Below are 22,542 nucleotides of genomic sequence, written 5' to 3'. Positions count from 1 at the left end.
TCTTATGTTCCTATGAAAAGAAGCAGCGCTAAGATCTCCTCAAAGCTCTGTGTTTTGGGTGGGGCTGCATGCCATTAAATTTACTTTAATCCCCAGCCCCCAGCAGGTGGACCTGGCAGCCACATCTGAATGTTTGAGAGTCAGAATGTTCCTCTGGCTAGCAGGGCTTCAGGGGGGAAAAACAAGAAGACAGACTGACAGATTCTGGAGATGGATGAGTGGGAAGGAATGCAATAGCAAGAGGCAGCTGTGGGGATGAGCTCTAGCAAATTGACCACATTCAGTGGAGATTGGAGATCATGCTTCTTTTTGCCCAAAGCAGGGGGTCATGTTATCTCAAGCCTCTGTGCACAGAGGTTTGACCCAGAGCCAAATGCAAGTCAGCAAGAGGCAGACTTGACTGTGGCCTCTCCAAGGGCGCTTTGCTCCAACCTTTCAGCGCTGGCTTGCAGCTGCAAACTACACAGCAAGGAGCCATGCCACTGGCTGAAGGGCACACAGCTGAAATTTGGTGTACTTCAGATCTTGGTTCAGTAACCCCTGATGGATTTAACACGAAAGGGGCTTTTTGAGGCATAGGGTACTTCCAGACTTTTGCAATTTATGGGTGGGATTCAATCACATACCAGCAAGTGCAGGTTGCTCAGTTGATTTGGCAGTCCTGCGTAACAACTCCACTCCCCTCACCCAAATTGTGTGTGTGTGTTTGTTTGTTTGTGTGTGTGTGTGTGTGTGTGTGTGTGTGTGCTTTTGGCAATAAGGAAAGTGCAGGAAAATGTGCTTTAAAGGGGGCGGTGGGGTGATTACTTGGCAAAAAGTCATATAATATATTAATATAGTATTAGAAAATAGCTACCAACTTAACTCTAGAGGCACTGTGGAATTAGAATATGGAATCTAGCCCTTATGCAGAAACCAATGAAGCATCCTACAATGCTCAGAATGCAAAGACCAAAGATGATTTTGAAACTGTATTACATGTGTTTATTCAGTACACTGGAAAGGACAATGTTGTCCTCTCACCCATGGCTCACTCTGAGACAATCTGTTAAGACAGAGAGCAGAAGATACCCAACTGTTGTAATCAGTTCAAAACTGCTTACAAACTCATTGTTTGACTGCATATGCATGGAATGTTTCTTTGGCGGGGGGGGGGGGGGCTATGGAGATTGCTTGACGTATGTATTTTTAGAAACTGAGACATAAAAAAGTTTTTTGTTTTTTTAAAAAAGACATATAATCTCCCCACAAAAAATCAGAATGAATGCTCAGTAAACAGTCTTCTAATGTCCCTTCAAAATTTGCACAAACAAATCAGTACAAATGCCCACCAAACAGGCCATCTGGAGAGTGGCCTGATGGACATGCTCTCTGCCTCAGAAGAATTTATCCCAAAGCACAGAATCTGACACCGTACAAGCATACTCATTTCCTCCCCTAAAGGAAACTACTGGGGCAGGGGGAGGGGCTGTGAATTTGATTGGAGGAATAGCTTTTGGAGAGGGAGGTTTAACCCTTCTCCCTGTTGACATTGTAGGAAATGTATAGATGTTGGTATGTACTATCAGGGAAATTGTAGATAGGACAAGGAGAAATTTTAACTGTTCTGGTGCTTCTGCACCAATCAAATTTGGGTATAACCCTATGGCATCATTAACATCCAATATTCTCACTGGATCCCAGCTACTTCCCAGCTTAGATCAAACCATACTTGTTTATCGAAGATATGCCTACCCTGTCCTTCAAACAGGTCCTCAGAATGCCATTCTTCATTGCCTCTCTTGATGCAAGTCACATGGTATTCTTCAAGCAGAAAACTGGCTTGCAATTATTACCATAATATATTCCAGTGGTGGGGAAGCAACTTTTTTTTAGCCTGAGAGCCAAATTCCCTTTTGGCCAGTGGCAGACGGGGGACAGAGGCAAAAGTGGATGGAACAAAGCATGTAAATTCTACCTTTGCACAGAAGGCTAGTTCCTACACACACTCATTCCATTCAAATGGGGGGAATTCTGAGGGCCACATAGGGATGCCTGGTGGAGTACATTTCACTGCTTATAATAATATAATTCATTTCTCGAAGTGTGGCTCCTTACATAGATAAACCAACATCATTTGTGCAGAGGAGGGAAGTGTCAGCAGGTTTGGGGAGAACTGAAGGTTTGCTGAAGTACGAAAAAATAACATTGTAAATGAAGGGGGTGGAATCCAAACAGCACAGTGAGGACTGGGTGAGCACAAAAAGATGGGAGGAGGAATTCATGGAGTTTCCTAGAACAGGGCATGTCCGGGTGGGTGGAACACTGAACAGGAGTGCTATAACATTTTGTTGCAGGTCCTGCTTGTGGTGACCACAATCACACATTTCTGAAGTGTTCTCAGATCAAAGCTTTGCACCAACAGATAAAATCAAGAGCTGTTTGCCTTTGCGCTATCAGTACTTACGTGTCCATGAATTTCCGGCTGAGGTCTGAGATGATGAATGGAGAGCCCTTCTGAAAGGGAGGGTCCCGGGCTACTTTGTACCAGATAGGTCGGCAGTTGGCACACTGCTTGCTCTGAGGGACCGAGCTTATCATGGCGGCATCAATCTCCAGTTGTTCATCCAAAGTGTAGATTTGGATGCCACAAACTTCTTCATTCACCTTCTTGGAGTCCAGCCTGATGGTCATGGGGACATCACAGAAGAAGCTCTGAGGGCCAAGGGATATGTTCCGCCCACTGACCATTAAGAGTTTGATGTCATTCACCGCTTCGCTGAAATGCCAGTCATCAGAGACATAGGTCACCCATATGGTCAGAGACTCTGGGATTACCGGGTACTGAAACTCTAGCTCCAGGTAGCAGCCCTGGGGTTCGGGACAGGCAGGAGGGATGGTTTGCTTGATGACTGCTGAATTGGGGCTCCAAGTTCTAACACTGGCCTTGCACGGCTGTTCCACATCAGGGGGACCTTGAAAGCATAAAGAAAATGTAAAGTTGAAGACAACACCTCAACACTGCACAGGTCTTATAAAACTGGAAACCTGAAATTTCAGTTTCCACAATATAATTTATATGTTGTATAAAGAAGAATTTACATGGGACACTGATGGGCCACAAGCTTCTTTCCTTTGCCCATCAATTTCCTTGGACAACCTCAAGTATTGTGGTATTGCATTGGAAGAAAAAACTCTCTATCCACTAGGGAAGGAGAAGCCAGTCAATTTCAGTTTTTCTCATATTCTCATATTTCCAAACCCCAGTTCAGTTCTCCTCATTTCTGGATCAGTTTGCAATAAAAAGTCATCGTGAAAATTCATCAGCATTTTAGTGTGAATTTCTCTTAATATATACTTTTCTGCATGCAGAATATAATTTATTATGTATGCTATTTTTGTTAAACTGTACATATTATTTATTATTATTATTATTAAATTTATTATCTGCCCTTCATCCTAAGGTCCCAGGGCAGGTTATAAATTAAAACACAACATTAGAACAGAATAACAGAAACAGTTTATAACAATTTATAATTACAGAAATAAAGTGGGCCATAAAAATATGCACATCCAGTGTCAAAGGCTAGTTGCATTTCTGTTAGGAGGTTTTGTACTGAAACACGAACTGAACTGAATTCCTCCTCTTACCCAATTCACTTTCATATCTGGTTTTCAGTAACACTGCTTGAGACCCTTCTTCATGTGCCCCCTCCACGAGGGGTCTGGAGGGTGATAACACAGGAACAAAACTTTTCTGTGGTAGCTCCCTGTAGGTGGTATGCTCTCCCCAGGGTGGCTCACCAGGTGCCTTTGTTACATATCTTTAGGCACATGGAAGAAATGCTCCTCTATAGCCAGACCTTTGTCTGATGAAACAATCATTTGTCTTTAGAACTGGTGGGGAGTTAATTGTAAACACTGTTTGACTGTAGAATTGCTTTGCAAAATTTGGAGAAGTGTGAGTTTCAAAGCGTGACTGTGGTGTTTCAGTTCACATACTGTTATGGGAAGAGAAAATTAGGGAGTAACAAAACAAAATTTCTCCCCCATCCCTCCTGTTCACTTTTTCCACGACCATGCATGATTTTTCATAGATTACTCTGATGTGTCCCTCACCCTTCCATCATTTGTCTCCCCTGCCCTTCCAAAGCTAAAAAGACTGGAGTGCAATAAGAAAATGCAACAGAAGCTAGCAAAGGATTGGTAACAAGCAGATAAAAACAACATTAAACTGAAACAAGTGGAAAAGGACAATGCAGCCAAATACAACAGTGGAAAGGAAATGTTATCTTCTCGCATTTGCTTTTCTTTTCTTTTTGCAAAATATGAATGAGGCAGTGAAGGCTTGGTCACAAAGAGATAGCATGCAACAGTGACTCAATTTATTTGGAGCAGGATCACTCTTCCTTATGAAAGCTCATGCCATGACAAACTAGTTAGACCTATTCCTCACTGAAAAAGTCTGTCTGTGTTTGGGGCTGTACCACATCTCCAGTGCCACAGATGGGGAATGTGTGGTCCTGTGGATGTTGCTGGACTCCAGCTCCCATCAGCTCTAGACTGTATGGCCAGTAGTAGGGATGCATCCCAACAACATCCAGAGGGCCACAGATCTGTCAAGTGTTCTGCCTCCCACTGTGGGAGCTCTGAGCTTCAACTGTCTTATAGTGCAATACTATGTGGGTCCACTAGGAGCAGGCTCCTTTGAGCTCAATGGATTTAATCCCAGGTAAATTTGCACAGCAGGGATGAGGAGCCCATGGCTTCCAGATGTTGCTGGACTCCAACTCCCAACACCCCACCAGCATGGCTAATGGTCAAGGATGATGGGAGCTGTAGCACCTGGAAGACCACCCCCACCCCCAATCACAGTGTATGTTAAACTTGCAAAACACATTGGGTGGTATTCAACTCAGTTTTATTCAGAACAGACCCACTAAAATGGATGGTGCTAACTTAATGACATTAATTAATTTCAATTGGAAGAAAGCTCAGCTGAATACCACCCACTGAACTTCAAGAAAACATCATTCAGCAGGTGAAATGAAACCTTAAGCTTTTTATTAGAAAGGCAAACCATCCATGAAAGGAAAGGACCGTACTGTAATTCCTCGCTATCCCTTCATTCACTTTGCCAGAAAAAGAGGTGTCCATCAATTGCCCTTGTGCTCCAGCAGATGACTTCATCACTCCTGCTTTTAAAAAGGTTTCATGTAGATGTTAAACAACATGGGGGATAGGATTGAGCCCTCTGGAACCACACATTGAAGGTTCCATGGGACTGAAAAGCATTCCCCAAGCAACACCTTCTGGAAACAACCATCTAAGTAGGACTGTAACCACCACAAAGCGGTGCCACCCACCCCTAGTTCAGACAGTCACTCCAGAAGGATACTGTGGTTAATGGTATTGAAAGCTGTTGAGAGGTCGAGAAGAATTAACAGGGACATGTTTCCCTTGCCTCTCTCTCAATAAGAGGTCATCATACAGGGTGACCAAAGCAGTTTCTGTGCTAAAACCGGACCTAAACCCCGATTGAAATGGATCCAGAAAATCAGTTTCTTCCAAAAACTAGTTTGCTGGAAACGTTGTCCAGAGTTTAGTTGTTTTTTGAGACCAACAGCATACAATATCTGTGTGAAACCTTTATTCACAGCCAAGAAGTGGGAGGAACAAAACATGGACTATTGAGATGCAAAGGATATTCTTGGCCAAATTAAGGTAACATTGCATATCCTACAAGAAAGCAGTTCAAAATCTCTTTTAAAATACTATTACTGTTATTAATACTACTAAAAGCAGCAGCAAGGCCTTTTGAAACGTAAGAATCTTCCTATCAGAAGCCCATTGGTCTATTTAGCTCAGTACAGTCTACACTGACTGGCAGCAGCTCTACAGGATTTCAGACCAAGAGTTTTCCCCAGCTCTACCTGGAGATGCCAGGGATTGAACTCCAGAGTCAACTACAGCAGGAAATTGGGGGGAGACGTGCCCCTTTCCCCACACAGAAATCATCACCTCATGTGTGTCCTCTGCTGTGTGGGTCAGGGTTGCCCACTCCATTTTAAAAAACCCTCAGAACTGAGCAAGCATTGTTGGGAAGAAAGCTATGCTTAGATCTACTAAATCGATAAAATTTGCATTGCAAAAGCAAAAGTGGGTTTGGGCAGAGCAGGCAGAAGAAAGCTGCCTGTGTTGATATGTGAGGGAAATCAATAAGGTTTGCTTTGTGAATCAGAAGAGAGTTGATGAGGGAAGAAGGCACCTGCAAAATCATTTGTAGCTCAGAACAGGGGAGACAGGGCTTCCAAAGCCAAATCAAGAGCAGCAGTCCAGAAGGATATAATGGTCCATTGTATAAAAAACTGCTGAGAAGTCTGGGCACTCCCCTAGCCTAAGCTGTCACACAAGTCATCTTTCAGGGCTACCAAGTCTGTTTCTGTCCCAAAAATACATCCTGAAACTACGCTGGAATGGATCCAGTCCAGGACCACCTGAAGCTGAAAAGCCAACGCCCACTGTAGCACCCCCCAAAAGATATATTTGAAACCAGGTGGTAGTTGCCCAGAATTACTCTGGGATTCTAATTTGGATTATTCAAAAGTGGTTTCACCAGCACATCTTTCTGACAAGTGAGGACCACATCTTCCCTCAACGAGGCATCAACAACCTCTGAGGTCCAGATACCCAGCTCAGCTTTTGCTGATTTCACTAACCAAGATGCATAAGGATCTAATGTACAAGTGGAAGGACACACAGCTCCAAGCGGACTGACCATATTCCCAGCCAACGCCAACGAAAAGAAAACCATTACAGCGCTTTCTGTTTCCGGTGTGCCAGGAATGGAGTCTCTCTCAATACCACGGGAGAAAGACAGATGGAGATAATCATATAATGATGGGGGAATTTCATTATCTGCATTCCTCCTTGGTTGGAAGGGGAACCAGGCTCTCATCCGCAGTTTGCCTGCTGGTCTGGCCCTCGCTTCCCCATGGAACGTGAGGGCAGACAAAGGCATTGAACCACGGAGCACTCCAGGTGCTGTGACCCCTTCCCCGATCCCGTTCCTGGAAGCACAGGTTATCCTGTTAGTTGGACTTAACTGGAGTAAACTACAGGCACGTGCCAGAGACATTGAGATAATAAACTGCAAAAACAACCCAGCTACAAAGATGTAAACATTTTGGATTGAGAGCAGATTTCATTCGGTGAAATGGGGGTGGAGGGGAGCCCACGGTTTGCTTACTTTTTCCCTCTATATTTATGATAAGGCAACAACAACAACAACAACAACAACAACAACACCCCCGCCCCCTGAGTGCAAGTGTTATTAAAAAATATCTGCACAAGTGAAGACGGAAGAAATTGGAATATAATATGGAATTTAACAAAATTGGAACTGCGTGTGTGACAGAAAGGAACTGAGAGGGAAGGGGGAAAGAAATGCTATGCTTTGAAAATATAGAGCAAAATCTTCCCTAACCTTCATTATCCACAAATAATGAGATAAGGATAAATGGCCATAAATCAGCAGCAGAGAGGAAAGAAGTCTACCAGCTGCGAGAATAGAAGTTTTTAGATTAACCATCTGCAGTCTGGATTCAGACCGTTCTTCCTAGGCTGGAAAAATGGCAAAGACAGCTTCATTACTGGAAGCCGAATCAATGGACGAAGTGATGCAGTGACTTTTGGAAACTGTGAGATAACAGCTTCTCCTGAGACATGACGGGAATCATCAACAGTTGCAGGAATAAAGGGTACAACACCATATATGGATGGGAAAACATCATGGAAAAAATTGTCACAAACAGGAAAGAATAAGGATTACGGTTAAAGTTCCTCACTTGAAACTTTATAAATTACCTATTATAACAACACAAATTGAAATCACAAAATTCTGGAATGGACTGAAAATTATTAAAATTTTGGAACACAGAAAAAATATAGAAGAATGAACTCATCAACTATAGCATGCGAGGGGACCAGTTTAAATTAAATTGTATAATTTGACATTTGAATAATTGACATTAATAATTGTATTAATTGGATAAAATTGATATTGTTATAATGAGGCTGTTATTGGAACGATTTTGGACAATCAATATATTTTTTTTTTTAAAAAAAGAAATCTATTACAACAATTTAGGGAGGGGGGGCAATTTTGATTCTGTTTGCATTTTATTTTTTAAAAACCTACTAATTCACCCTTTCCAAAATCGTACATGAACTGAAAAGCTGGTAGTCTTCATAGCTCCCTGAATTGTGTGATGTGGTTCCCAAAGTAATAGGCATAAAAATGAGGACATAAAGGGAAAGTGTACCTAAAACTGCATATATTAGTGAAAATAACATAAAATAATATGGTTGGTTTTATGTTATTTTCTTTTTAAATTTATTTATTATTTATGCATTTTCCAGTTGTCATGTTTACACATCATATTTCACCATCCAACATAATTTCTATACTGACTTCCCAACCTAACTTTCCGTGGAGTTCTTGGTATTCCTAGCTAAGCTGCATATCAGTTTTTTATTCCACCCTCCTGTTCCCCTTGTTGCCCCTCCTTGTTTTTAGCAGTTCTTCATAAGATCAGCCCTACTTTCAGATTGATTTCAGTATTTAAGTATTCCCCAAAAGAGTCCCATTCGCCCTTCACCTTTTTTTCATCTTGATCTTTTATTTTGGCTGTTAAGTTGGAAAGTTCAGCAAATTCTAACAATTTATACAGCCATTGGTCTTTAAATGGAATTGGGTTTTTTTTCATCCAACTTCTACCATAAACTACTCTGGCCGCCGCTGTTGCATAGATAAAGATGTTGTGTGCCTTTGTGGAGATCTTGTTGCTAATGATTGCTAGTAAGAGGGCTTCAAGGTTTTTTGGAAATGTAATTTTAAGGATTTTTTTGAATTAATTGTAGACCATCTCCCAGTACTCTTGGGCGTACTTACTGTGCCACCTCATATGAATGAAGGATTCCTCAGCCTCTGCACATTTCGGACAGAGTTTAGAGCTACTTTCATACATTTAAACCAATTTGGAGGGTGTCATGTACCACCTTTAGGCCATTTTTTTACTATATTTTCCTTTATCAAGTTGCAAGCTGAAAAGTTCATTGTTTTATCCCAGAATTTTTCCCAGGCTGAGATTTTGATATTGTGGTCCATATCTATGGCCCAATACATCACTGCAGCCTTAACCATTTTGTCTTTTGTTTCCTATTCCAGAAAGATTTTATAGAGTTTAGATATTAATTTTGGATTGCTTTCCAATATTCCTTTCTTAAATTCTGAACTCCCATCTAGAAAGCCATTTTCTTTGCCCTTCCTAAAGACCTCATTTAGTTGAAACTATTGGAACCAGTCTGAAACCCAATTTTGTACCTCTTCTCTTCTCTTTAATCCTAAACTGCCCTCCCTCCACTCAAGGAGGTCCTTATATGTGCCCCAGATCTTGTTCATGTTTGGTTTTTTATTGCCACTGCTTGATGGGAGATATCCACCAATGTGCTCTTTGTTTCTCCCCCAGACACTGTAGAAGCTCTTTCTGATCACATGATTGTGAAATCCCTTGTGGGCCTTGGCTTTGTCGTAATATTCGTAGGCGTGCCATCCGTACATCAGATCAAATCCTTCTAGATCCAGGATGCTTATGTTTTTCAGCTCCACCCAATCTTTCATTCAACAAAGACATGGTACATTTTCAGGTCTAGGAGCCCAAATCCCCCCTGTTCTTTGCATCAATTAATATTTTATATTTAATCCTGTCGTCCCGTTCTCTCTCTCTCACCCCCCCGCCCCGCCATATGAAATTAGTAATGTAATTTTCCCATTGTTTAAAATAGCTGGTGCCTTTAATCACTGGTAGAGCTTGGAACGAAAAGATCATTTTCGGTAAGATATTAATTTTGACCGCTGATATTCTTCCAAGAAGCGAAAGCTTCATTTGGTTCACTGGATACTCCAAGCTTAGACCATGTGGTTTAAGCAAGCCATCTTGGTGTTTCTATACAAATAATTTATAAACTACTATCCTTATACTTAAGGTATATTACCTGTCTTTTCTTGCTGCCATATGGAAAAGTACATGAACCTGACCTTTGAAGAGTTTGTAAACCTTTTTTAACTTACCAAACATGTGGTTTCTTTCTATGCTAAGGGAAGTGGGGAGCTTTGGAAGCGACTTAGAAGGGGATATTTTAAAGGTCTTATAGCCTATAATCCCATGTTTTACTTTGCTGCATATTTTGTTATTTTAAATCTCTACTGGGGCTCTCTCACCAAAGAATACTTGCTCCAAACCTGTATCTAGACATACAGAGAAATATTTTATTTTACCATGTCTAGTATTCCCCCCCCCCCTTCTAAACCAAATCTAACCAATAATTCCTGCACTGCAGGGGTTTGGACTAAATTACCTTTGATGTCCTTTCCAACTCTACAATAGAGAGTACTACTAGGCTGGGAGGTATTGGAGAAACTTGCTATATATGTGCGTGAAGCTTAAAAAACCCCAGTTATAAGCAGGGGAACCTTCAACTATCTCCTACAGTTTAGTAAAGTAAGCAACAAGTGTAAAACCTCTAACATACAGCAGTCACGAAACTTTCCTGACCTCCTGAAAGCAGCAAGTGTTCAAATAAAACAATGGTGGGGGTGCTAATTATATTACAGGTGGGCCAAAATCCTTTCCCCATACACGTTAATAGGGGACATAAAGGTAATGGTAAAGGGACCCCTGACAATTAAGTCCAGTTGCGAACGACTCTGGGGTTGCGGCGCTCATCTCGCTTTACAGGTCGAGGGAGCCGGCATTTGTCCACAGACAGTTTTTTCTGGGTCATGTGGCCAGCATGACTAAGCCACTTCTGGCAAAATCAGAGCAGCGCACGGAAACACCGTTTACCTTCCCGCCAGAGTGGTACCTATTTATCTACTTGCACTTTGACCTGCTTTTGAACTGCTAGGTTGGCAGGAGCTGGGACCGAGCAACGGGAGCTCACCCCGTCACGGGGATTCGAACCACCGACCGGTAAAAGTGTGAGATGAAATTTTGACATACCTTGAATATTATTTAACAATGGGCAATACACACACACAACCCTGTATTTCAGTTTGGACATAGAAATGACTTGTCAGTTATGCTTATTTACATCTGTGCATGTGTGTGTGTGGGGGGGGTAACCTTCCTTCCCTGACAACTTTACATTCATAATGTGGGTTGCACTATATTAAATTGATTTAAGAATCTCACTGAGAGTCCTGGGCACTAATCTTGGCTCAAACAAAACAAAGTAAACATCACCACCGCTTCGTGTCTGGGCAGCAATGGTCCTTGTCTCACGAGACAGTCAAGCACTACTGTATAAGCAAGACAAATTTGTGCCTCAGATCTGCTAATTATGAACTTCTCTGCTATCATTCGAACTATATTATTTTTTCATTTTTCTTGTTCTCTTGCTTGGTCTTCTCTTCCTTCCTCCACTGTTGTCACAACCACCCTCTACTTTGCTTCTTGTCCATTTCCCTTCCCCCAGAGTGAGGTCACCTTCTGCTTCACGGGGACTCCAGTGTCCAGATGGGTCACATGGCATCGGTGATGAGGCTCTGAATGCATACTGCACAAGGGTCCTGCCTTCCACGCAGAGATCACAGGCTGATCCCACTTCTCTAGGAGGCCAGGAAATAAGAAAAAGAAAGAAAACGCACCAACTTAGTAACAGTTGAATTCAATGGAATAAAATGGGACAAGATAACAAGTTGAAGATCACTTAACCCTCCCACCTCGCCTCTTGATATAGCACACCAGAGAAAGAGGCAGAAAAGATGCAATTTGCCCTTCCATATAAATTTATCTGTGCTTGGAATCCAACTTCCCCCAGCGCAGCCAGTGCTGAGAGATGATGGGAGCTGTAGTCCAGCAACAACTAGAGAGCTTCTAGTTATACACCCCTAGTATTATGGTCATGTGTACCTTGGGGTGGGCCCTAACCAGGACTGCCCTGTGAACCAAGGTTTGCAAGCTTCTTTTAACCCTATGCCTGCGCCTTTGGTGCTCGTTAACTTTCTAAAAAAATATTACTAAATTGGGGCCTATCTGATACCAATCCCAGGTAAGATAGGTTCCCTCCTTTAGAAAGCATCAGTCATACCTTTCTGGACATGCTCTTAAAGAACTGCAAAACAAGTTTTGGTTTCATCAAGCAGTTTGCCTCCAAACACACATTTGGAAAGGACACCTCATGCTCATTAAAGGAATTGCCTTTCCATTCAAAGCATGGAGACTTGAAGTGCAACTTCGAAAATGAGAGGAATGGGCTATATTTCACTACTTTGGAAGCTCTGGGTCCCTTCCTTATGCGCTAGAGACGCAGGCATTTGCAAGGGAAATTAAAAGCCAGCAAGCCAGTCACATGAACGTCCAAGAGGGCTTCCCAATCGCCTCCTTAGATCAAGAAGTTTGTACCGCACAAATCACTGCCATTGTGGAAGAATTAAAGAGATAGCGATCGCTGGAACTGCGGAAATGACAGCCACCTGGGTGATGGAGAGCGTCTCTCTTGCCCGAATGGGACTCCGCAGTCACGCCCGTCAAAAATATCTGCCTGTGTCAGTCCGGTGCATATTGAGTAATTGCAATGGCTGGGGATAACGAGATTAAAAACTGCTTTGATGCAGTCAGGAAACGAATGGGTTGGGGGGGGGAGTCTTCTGTTTCTGCCCCTTTTTCATATTTATTTGAATCCAAGAAAATGCTTCATTATGGCAAGTGGTGTGTGTGATGTGGACAGCAGCACCATCAGGTCATTTTTGATTCTGTACTTAATGGACCTAAACTCCCAACCCCCCACTTCCACCCCATTTACATGGCAACATCTGTGACTCCACATCAAATTTTTGTAAGCCCATCTGGCTGTGCTGAGGACCCTCCTGTTCATTCTGGAGAATGGGGCCCTGGGCACCTGCCCCAAACGGCTGCCCGTGCAGCATGTGGGGAAATGCATAAACTTCAAGGCCTCCATGGGTGTCTCTGCATGCTCAACTTGATAATCTATTACATATAGCAATGATCAAGTCTGCTCCAGTATTTACTTGTGCTTACTTGGCAGCCCAAGTTCACATTCATTTTAAGACTCTAGCATACAACACCTGCTTTCTGAGAGCATCCATGCAGTGCCTCACCCCCTGCTACCAGCTCAGTTCATTATAATAATAGAACTGTAGAGTTAGAAGAGATCCTGGGGATCAGCTAGTCCAACCCCCTGCGATGCAGGAATCCTGCCCACAGCTGTCCCTGAGTGGGCTCAAAACATCAACCTTCCAGCTAACAGCCAGACGCACTGACCCATTGCACCACAGAGATTCAGGGCTTTAGAGCAGAGGTCATCAAACTAAGGCCTGTGGACCAGATACGGCTCACTGGGCTTGTTAATCTGGCCCACGAACTTTGCGGACCCTGTTGCCCGCTCAGTCAGTCCCTGAGCTAAACAGGCGCGACGCAGAGACCTCGCCATGCGGAGACTGACTTCCGTGACGTGGCACGGCTTCTGATTGGCTGCAGGAAGCTTCTGCGGACAATCAAAAGCCACAGATGCCTCTGGGTACTGCCCCTTCCTTCCTGCTAAGGTGACCAAGTGGGAGGAAGCGGCCGAGCAGGAAGGAAGCGGAAGCAGCGCAGAGGCTGCCTCCGCTGCCCAGGCCAGCAGCATGGGCTCTGTGCCCTGCCAAGACAGAGGACGCCAATGCTGCCGAAGACGAGGCAGTGTTGGTGGCTGTGGCATGAGTGGCATAGGTGGGGGGGCCTTTCGGGTGGTGGGGTGCTTTCAGGAGGCGTTGGGTCCAGCCCCCCAGAAGGTCTGAGGGACAGTGGACCGGCCCCCTCCTGAAAAAGTTTGCTGACCCCTGCTTTAGAGCATCAGACCTGGGGGGACAAATGTGGCCCTCCAGGCCTCTATATCTAGACCTCAGAACTCTCTCCAGCTAACACATCTTGCTGGTCCTGCTTTGTACCCCAAGTAGTCTTGCCTGGCTGGAATGTGTCCCTGAATTCTGAGAATTCCCTTCTCGGCAACTTTCCAAGGACCACACGCCAGTGGTAGATGGGGCCAGATGAAAGCAGGTGCAACAATGAATGTAATTCTACCTCTGTACAGCAGACTGCTTTCTTCACACACTTACATGTACTTTTCTGAGCAGCATCATGTGAGGGAGGTTCCCTGCTACACCACTCCCTGACTTTGGAAACCTTGCAAGTTACTGGAGGAGAGGAACTGTGAGCAACATCATGTTTCTAGGCCCAGTGTGTCCCTCGTTATTTCTGCTCTCGCAAAGAGGTGTAATGTCGTCAATGCAATCTTGTTATATTTCTAGTACAGAAATGTTGGTTTTACTGTTATATAGTTATTTATTGTTATTAATGTTGTTACATTTCCTCCTTTTTAATTGTGTTAAACCATTTACTTGTTATTAAATTGTTATTGCAATGGTGTTAGCGTTGTGATCTATTCTGGCATTCTTTGCCATGCGTGCTTTGAACATGATTCTTTCCGTGGAAAGGCAGCATTCAAATAAAAAGATTGCAATGGCATGTGCTCCATCAGGGCAAGCAAGAGGCATGACCGGAGTTCTGAGCTGAGCAAAAGAACACCCAAGGAGGGAATGAAGTAGGGCTGGTGTGAGCAGGGCCTGAGGAGAGTTTGGAGGGCTACATAGAGAGACCATTCCACTGTCTTAGATCAGCGATAAAGTGACAGGAACTGACCAAGGCATCAATTATTAATTCAGAACAAGAGTCTGAGGAATTTCCCTGTTCTGCCTTTAAAATAAAATAAAAAAATCTCGGTAAGATTTATTTATCCTAGGCTTGAGAAACTGAGAAAATGATGACATAACTACTGGACAATGTCTTCTTAGATATCCACAAGTTATGCCAATTCCATACTACTGAAACCCCAATGGAAGGGTTTGTCAAAGAAATCTAGTGTTGACTTAGGGTATGATCACTGTGTTATGAAATCCTAGATCGAACAGGCCAGCCATTGTGTGTTACTTAAGTACGAACTAGCCAGGGGTTATTAAAAACATACTGATTGAGGTTGAAGACGTATGTCAGAGAGACGTATTTTGTTACATAACAATTAACCTTGTATCAGTATGTTTTTAATAGGCAGATGGAATTTATTTAACATACAATAACTGCTTTATGAAATATAAATTAAATACATATTGCAAGAACTTAATTTACCCTTTCAGAAAGAGAGAGAGAAGATGGTGGCAGTGGGGAGTAGTGGTGAAGGCAGGGAAAACCAAAGGCCACTTCAGACATAAAGGATTGTATTAAGCTAAGATCCACTCAGAGGAAACCAACTGAAATTAATGTGCCTAGCTTAGTCATATAAATCAGTTTCAATGAATCTACTCTAGCACTGGGCACAACCCAAGGTCTTTTTCTCATAAGAATGATTCAAAGCATTTCCTTGGGACTATGCAGTTCAATCATGAATACTACATAGACCATATAGGAGGGGTTACCAACGGCATCTAGGGGTGCTAGTGTGTGTGCCCCAGTACTGTCTATGCCTCCCACAAAAGGTCTCCAAAAAGGTCACTTAAGAATCCATATCAACTTCTCCTGCATTGAGTCCCCTCCCCACCACCCCTCCCACAAAAGGTCTCCAAAAAGGTCACTTAAGAATCCATATCAGCTTCTCCTGCATTGAGTCCTCTCACCACCACTTAGAGATGCCCACATTTTATTGGATGCCAGGACTGGACACCTCTAAGCGAAGGGTGACAGTGACTGACACAAATGTCTCTTAGCCCACTGATGGGCAGCTGACTGAGGAAGGGCATGCCCTTACCATTCTGTTCCTCTTTGTCTGCTCTTTTTCTTTTTCTTTTTACACTTTCTCAAAATTCCAAATGTGTCCACTGACACCCTCCTCCCCCCTGCAACAAAAGTTGGTAATCCCTGTGATAGCATGGTAGGGATAGAGAAGCATCCTGAAGGTTGACTGAAATAGGATTGTGCTTATCTGAGTGCCCAGCTTAAGCACTCACCAAAGGACCAAGATCCTATCTCTATGGCTTCCCTCCATGACCCCTGCTGGCAGGGCCACCATCCCAGCAGAAATGGACACAAATAGAATCACATCCCTGCTGGGAATCTGGAAGCGTGTGCCGTCACCTCTGTTTCCTTCCCTGCTGCCACAAGGCAGGGGATCAAGTGAAGGAAGCAGAGTAATTAAGACAAGCCTGATGGCTTAAGGCCAATGGTCCATCTAGTCCAGCATTTGTTCTCGCAGTGGCCGACCAGATGCCTGTGGGAAACCCACAAGCAGGATTCAAGCACAAGAGCCTTCTCTCTTCCTGCTGTTTCCAGCAACTGATATTCAGTCACGATGCCTCTGTCAGAGGAGGTAGAACATAGCCATTGTGGCTAATAGGCATTGATAGCCTTGTCCTCCATGAATTTGTGTAATTCTCTTTTAAAGCCATCAAAGTTGGTGGCAATCAATGCCTCTTAAAAGGGAGAAAGAAAAAAGTGAACTGTCAGAGGCAGCAGCTTGAAGCTGGGGCCAAACAGGTTCCCCCCACAGCTAAGTTGCAGTAGGTTCTGAGGAAGGCACTGCTAGTCTAGAAGCTATTTTATTTTATTTTATTTATTTTATTATTTCATTTCATTTCATTATTTATTTATTTTATGGTCCACCTTTTTTCTCTAAGGAAACCAAAGTGGCACACATAGTTCTTCCCTTCCTCATTTTAATCCCACACCAGCTCTGCGAGGTAGATTAGGCAGAGAGGCACTGAGTAGGCCAAGGTTACCCAGTGAGCCTCATGGCCAAGTGAGGATCTGAACCCTGGTCTCCCATGTCCTAACTGCTACACCATGTGAGGTAATCATATAGGCACCTGTAGACTTTGCATTTGGAATGGAATTATGTCTTTACTTGCCCCACTCCTGACATCATATATATTGTCAAGCAAAGGGCAGGAGGGCATGGCTTGCAGGGAAGAAACAGCCAAATTAAGACGCTTCCTAGACCTACTTAGACCAGTGGGCCAGATAAACCTCTCCCCACCTGCTATCCCATAAATTAGCAAAAAATACAGTGTCTTCTTTTCTCAGGGAGAAAAGAAAGAGAGCAGGGGATTTTAGCCCAGTTATATGAGCCCCCCAACTATAACCTTAATCTGAACAGCTAATTGCTTCTCAACTGCCATTTGCCATCCCCATCTTTCAAAGTCAGACAAACAGGTGTGCATTGTCCCCACCAATTCACCTTTCAAAGAAGTGCCTGTCTATGGGTGGAAACCACTCCAGGGTGATGAAGGTCCCCATTCGGTCCACGATCTGTGGTGTGATAGCGATGGGGGCAGGCTTCTTGACAGGTTGCCAGCTCTGATACACAAGGTCCAGGTAGCAGTGCATCCTTGCCACCTGGTTGGGTGTGAAGGAGTTGGTGCAGTCATCATCTGAGGGGATAAGGCAGGGTGGAAACAAGTCACACAATGTTGCACATGTGAAAGAGAGGAGAGAGGGGATGGGAGGGGGGAAGAGTTAAATAAAAAAGAGTTAAACTGTGAACATGGCTGCTCTATAAGCTCTCCTGGATAACACTGCAAGCTTCCATGGCATTCCAGGAGAAAGAGCTGACCAGTAGCAGCCTCAACTGAAGAAAGGAAAACTAAATACTGGATCACAAGACTTATTTATCCTTTCTCTTTACAACCTAGTGATCTGGAAGGGAAATTTCAGAGCAAATTAGAGGCACTGCTCACAAAGCCCTTCATTTAAATGCAGGATAGACAATCTGTGGTCCTCCAGATGTTGTACAACACCAACTCCCATCAGCACCAAACTAGTATGGCCAATGGTCAGGGATGCCAGGAGGTTGTAGTCCAGCAACATCTTGAAGGCAATGAGAGCCCTAACCCTAATTTAAACACATCTGCTTCCAATCACACAATATGAGATGGGAGGGTCCAATCAAAAGTATTGGGATGATGGGAGGAAAGCCCTCCTTGTAAGTGCCACATGACTTCTTGTAGCCTTGCCCACTTCATGCATTTCTCTCAGCTAAGTTTACCTAAAGGAATGCAGTTTGGATGGGTAGAAAAGTGGGGCGAGGGAAGTGGACAAGCTTCTGGATGAAGAAGGGACTTATGATCATTCAACCACACTTCCCTTTGCTTGACGAATTAAAAAGCCCTTGCTTTATTCATTCTTCTTTTGTTCTAAAAGGTGCTGAATTCAGATGGGCAGGCATAAACCAGAACATGTAGTCATCAGTGCTACTGCTGCAAAGTCAGAAACCTGGGCAAGAGAGGTTGGCATGACCCTATACTTGGTGGGGAATGGCAAATTTTAATTTCCTTCAGATTCTCACTTTTCCAATCTTAAATTCTGTTATGTACTGAGTTGAATAGGATCCAAACTGCAGCAGTCTGATTGGTCCTAGAACAATAGGATCCAAAAGGCAGCAGTCTGATTGGTCCTAGAACAATAGGATTCAGAATGCAGCAGTCTGATTGGTCCTAGAACAATGCAGCAGTATGATTGGTTGGCAGGAACCACCCAATCATGCTCCAGATAGAAGTGAATCCACAACCTGATTGGCTTACAGTAGAATTCCGGAATTAGCCAATCATGTGCAGCCCATTGTGTAAATAATGTATATAAAGCAGATACTTTGAGGGGACATTCATTCATTCCTCCTCACCACTATGAGCTGAATAAAGAGCATGAAATCACTTTGCGACTCTGAGTATATTTCACTGGCGACGAAGGTGGGATTCTGCTGAGCTGACTGCCACACACAGCACCGCAGCACCGCCACCTGCCGCACCGCTGCCTCGCACCGTGTATCCAGGCTTCAGCTCTGGGACACAAGGAATTCAGAATGGCAACCGACAGCAGCTTCTCGCCGTTCAACCCAGCATCTGGAGACTGGGAAGTGTACGCCTCCCATTTCACCTTCCTCCTAGAAGCCAAAGGGGTCACCGATGAAGAAGACGCCAAGAAGAGGGCAATATTCTTCAGCGTCTGTGGAGAGGAGACGCTTGAAATCGCCCGGGCTCTCCGTGCGCCTGAAGACGTTGCTACTGTTCCATACAAAACAATAATGGAACAGCTGAAGGGGCACTTTTCGCCACAGCCCTCAGTGGTGGCTCGTCGAAATGCCTTCTACACAAAGCGGCAAGCCCCTGGGGAAACCATAACTGGGTTTGTGACCTCTCTCCGCCAAGCCGCCCGGTTCTGCAACTTCTCAGAGCTGGAGAACATGCTTCGGGACCGCCTCGTCGGTGGCCTGAAGGATGAGAAGCTGCCATGACGCCTCTACGCTAAGAAGGACCTAACGTTCCAGGTCGCTCTGGAGGAGGCCCTGGCAACGGAAGCTGCCAAGTGGTCAACGCAAGAGGCACGGCCGAGCCAGCTGTCCCAACCGAGGGTCCACCACAAAGACCTCACCGACGACTCAGGATCCAACAGGGAGGAGGTGCACCGAGTACAGCAGCGCACTCAAGCAGCCCACATACCACAGCTGCCTCGACGAGAAGAAGGGAACTGCGCAAGCTGTGGAGAAAGTCACGAGAGGAGGACCTGCCGTTTCCGCAACGCAGAGCGCAGGCAGTGCAGAAAATTGGGACACATCGCCCGGGTGTGTCGGGCTCGGCCCACCCGATGCCAGGCATCAGATGACCAATCCAAGAGCCCCAGGTCCCGGGGCCCAACGCACCAAGGCAACTCGACGGAGCTCACGGACTTCCAGGTATACCAGTTGCCCCACCCCAACGTAGAGAAAATTTATGTAGAGGTACAGATAGAGGAGGCCCCATGCCGCATGGAGCTTGACACGGGTTCAACTCTATCCATAATCTTGGCAAGGACCTTAAGGAAACTGTGTCCTACTGGGGGTCCCAAACTCAGGCCGGCCCCATTCACCCTCCGGGACTTCCAGAAACGTAAGGTCCCCACAATGGGGGTGGGGACCTTCAGGGTGCAGTACCGGGGGCAGACGCGGCAACTGGAATTGCTTGTGGTCAAGGGCCCCTACATTAGCTTACTGGGATTGGCATGGTTTGGACCACTGGGGCTAGCCAACACCGGGGTGAACCACACTGCCTTACAAGTGGACGTGGATGCCATATGCAAGGAATTTCCAGGGGTTTTCGATGGGAAATTGGGACAGTATACGGGCCCCCCATTGCTCTACAGCTTCAGCCCACAGTACGACCGGTCAGGCTCAAGGCCCGCCGGGTCCCGTTCGCCCTGAAACCCCGTATAGACGAGGAATTGGACCGACTCGTGGAGCAAGGAGTACTGGAGCCGGTGCCTAATGCCCCCTGGGAAACCCCAATCGTCACACCCGTCAAGCCTAATGGTTCGGTCCGCATCTGCGCAGACTACAAATGTACCATAAACAAGGCCCTCACGGCCCATGCATACCCAGTGCCAGTGGTCAGCCATGTCCTTGCTACCCTGGCTGGGTCGAAAATTTTTGGCAAGCTGGACCTGGCCCAAGCATATCAACAGCTGCCAGTAGATGAGGCCACAGCAGAGGCACAGACGATTGTGACGCACAGAGGAGCGTTCAGGGTAAAGCGGCTGCAATTCGGTGTCAGCGTGGCACCAGGCATATTCCAGAATCTAATGGACTCTCTCCTTAAAGGGATTCCTGGTGTCACCCCCTTCTTCGATGATGTGTTGATTGCCGGGCCCACACCCGAGGAGTTTGAGGACCGCCTCCGCACCGTTCTGCACCGTTTCCAGATGGCGGGTCTCACGGTGAAGCAGGAAAAATGTCTACTAGGAGTGCCTCAGGTGGACTTTCTGGGATTTATGGTGGACGCAGAAGGGGTCCACCCGACTGGCGACAAGGTACGGGCCATTTGTGATGCCCCAGCACCCAAGAACAAGACTGAACTTCAGGCCTTCTTGGGACTATTGAACTTTTACCATTCCTTCCCCACAAGGCAGCGGTAGCGGAGCCCCTACACAGACTCATGGACAAGCGGGCCCCTTGGGTGTGGGGCCAGCGCCAGGAGGCCGCATTCCAGGCAGTCAAGGACTTGCTTGTCTCAAACTCGGTCTTGGCACACTTCGATGAGAGGCTGCCGGTGGTGCTAGCATGCAACGCCTCACCCTATGGCATTGGCACTGTCCTGATGGAACAGAGAGGTACCGGTGGCATACTTTTCCCAGACACTCAACGCAACCGAGCGGAACTACTTGCAAATCGACAAGGAGGGTCTGGCAATCGTGAAGGGAGTAAAAAAATTCCATGATTTCTTGTACGGGTGGCCCTTCACCGTGGTGACTGACCACAAGCCGTTGCTTGGCTTGTTTGCCCCCGAAAAGCAGACCCCCCAAGTGCTGTCTCCTCGTGTCCTCAGGTGGTCAATTTTCCTTGCCAGCTACCAGTAAGCACTGATTCACCGCCCTGGGAAGGCGATGGGCCATGCGGATGCCCTCAGCAGGCTACCACTACCGGAAACAGGCCCCGACCCAGCACCTGCACAAGAGGTTATGAGCCTGGAGCTGCTTCCCGAGCGCCCCATTCAGGCACAAGAAGTTGCACACCATTCCAAGAAAGATAGGGTCACCTCCCGGGTCCTGGACTGGGTGTGGAGGGGATGGCCCAGCAGCAGCCCCGGGCCAGAATTCACCGGCTACACAACCCGCAAACATGAACTGTCGGCCCACAAGGGGTGCCTGTTATGGGGAAGCAGGGTCGTTGTTCCCCAGCCCCTCCGCAAAAGGGTCCTCACAGCCCTACACGAGACACACCCAGGGGTAGTAAGAATGAAGGCCCTTGCCAGGAGTTATGTGTGGTGGCCGGGGATCGACGGAGAGATAGAGGCCTGGGTCAAACACTGCCAGGCCTGCCAAGAATCCCGCCCAGATCCCCCAAGGGCCCCAGTCCAGTCCTGGGTGTCCGCCCAAGCACCATGGTCACGCCTCCATGTGGACTTCGCTGGCCCCTTTCAGGGGAAAACATTCTTCATAGTGGTGGACTCCTACACCAAATGGCTGGAAGTCGCACTGGTACCGTCCACTTCTACATCCGCAGCCATCCGGGTACTACGCAGGCTGTTTGCAACCCACGGGCTCCCTGACACTCTCGTCTCAGACAATGGGACTGCATTTACGTCAGGAGAATTCCAAACCTTCACAGCGCAGAACGCCATCCGCCACATCCGTTCGGTGCCATTCAACCCTGCCACCAATGGCCAAGCAGAACGCATGGTGTGGACCACCAAGGACACCCTTCACCGCATGACGCAAGGGGATTGGGAGTGCTGCCTTGCCACATTCCTTCTAGCACAGCACAGCACCCCCAGCTCAATGACTGGCCGAAGCCCCGCTGAACTACTAATGGGTCGGCGCCTTGCAATCAGATTGGACCGCCTTCACCCTGATAGAGCTCAGGATGAGGTAGTGGTGGGGGAAGGCAGGAACCCCTGGACCTTCGAGGCCCAGGACCCAGTGTATGCAAAGAATTTTGGGGCAGGCCCTGCATGGGTACCCGCCACAGTCACCAGGGTCACTGGCCCCG

The 22,542-nt window shown here is 45.9% G+C and overlaps 1 protein-coding gene across 1 annotated transcript in view; it reads right to left on the bottom strand.

Annotated features, from left to right (window-relative positions):
* The window catches only part of PAPPA (pappalysin 1), a 236,225-nt gene that overhangs the window by 148,171 nt on the left and 65,512 nt on the right, over nucleotides 1–22,542 (bottom strand). Inside the window, exons 5-7 of the mRNA XM_083597139.1 lie at nucleotides 17,266–17,458; nucleotides 11,529–11,650; nucleotides 2,447–2,954 (exon numbers count right to left, since the gene is read on the bottom strand). Coding sequence (XP_083453265.1) covers nucleotides 2,447–2,954; nucleotides 11,529–11,650; nucleotides 17,266–17,458 — 823 coding nt within the window. The remainder of the gene's footprint in view (nucleotides 1–2,446; nucleotides 2,955–11,528; nucleotides 11,651–17,265; nucleotides 17,459–22,542) is intronic.

Source organism: Podarcis filfolensis (genome assembly GCF_964270895.1).
Source record: "Podarcis filfolensis genome assembly, chromosome: Z".
Taxonomy (NCBI): Eukaryota; Metazoa; Chordata; class Lepidosauria; order Squamata; family Lacertidae; genus Podarcis; species Podarcis filfolensis.
The sequence above is the reverse complement of the archived record's forward strand: the minus strand, read 5'-3'. Positions and strand labels throughout refer to the sequence as shown.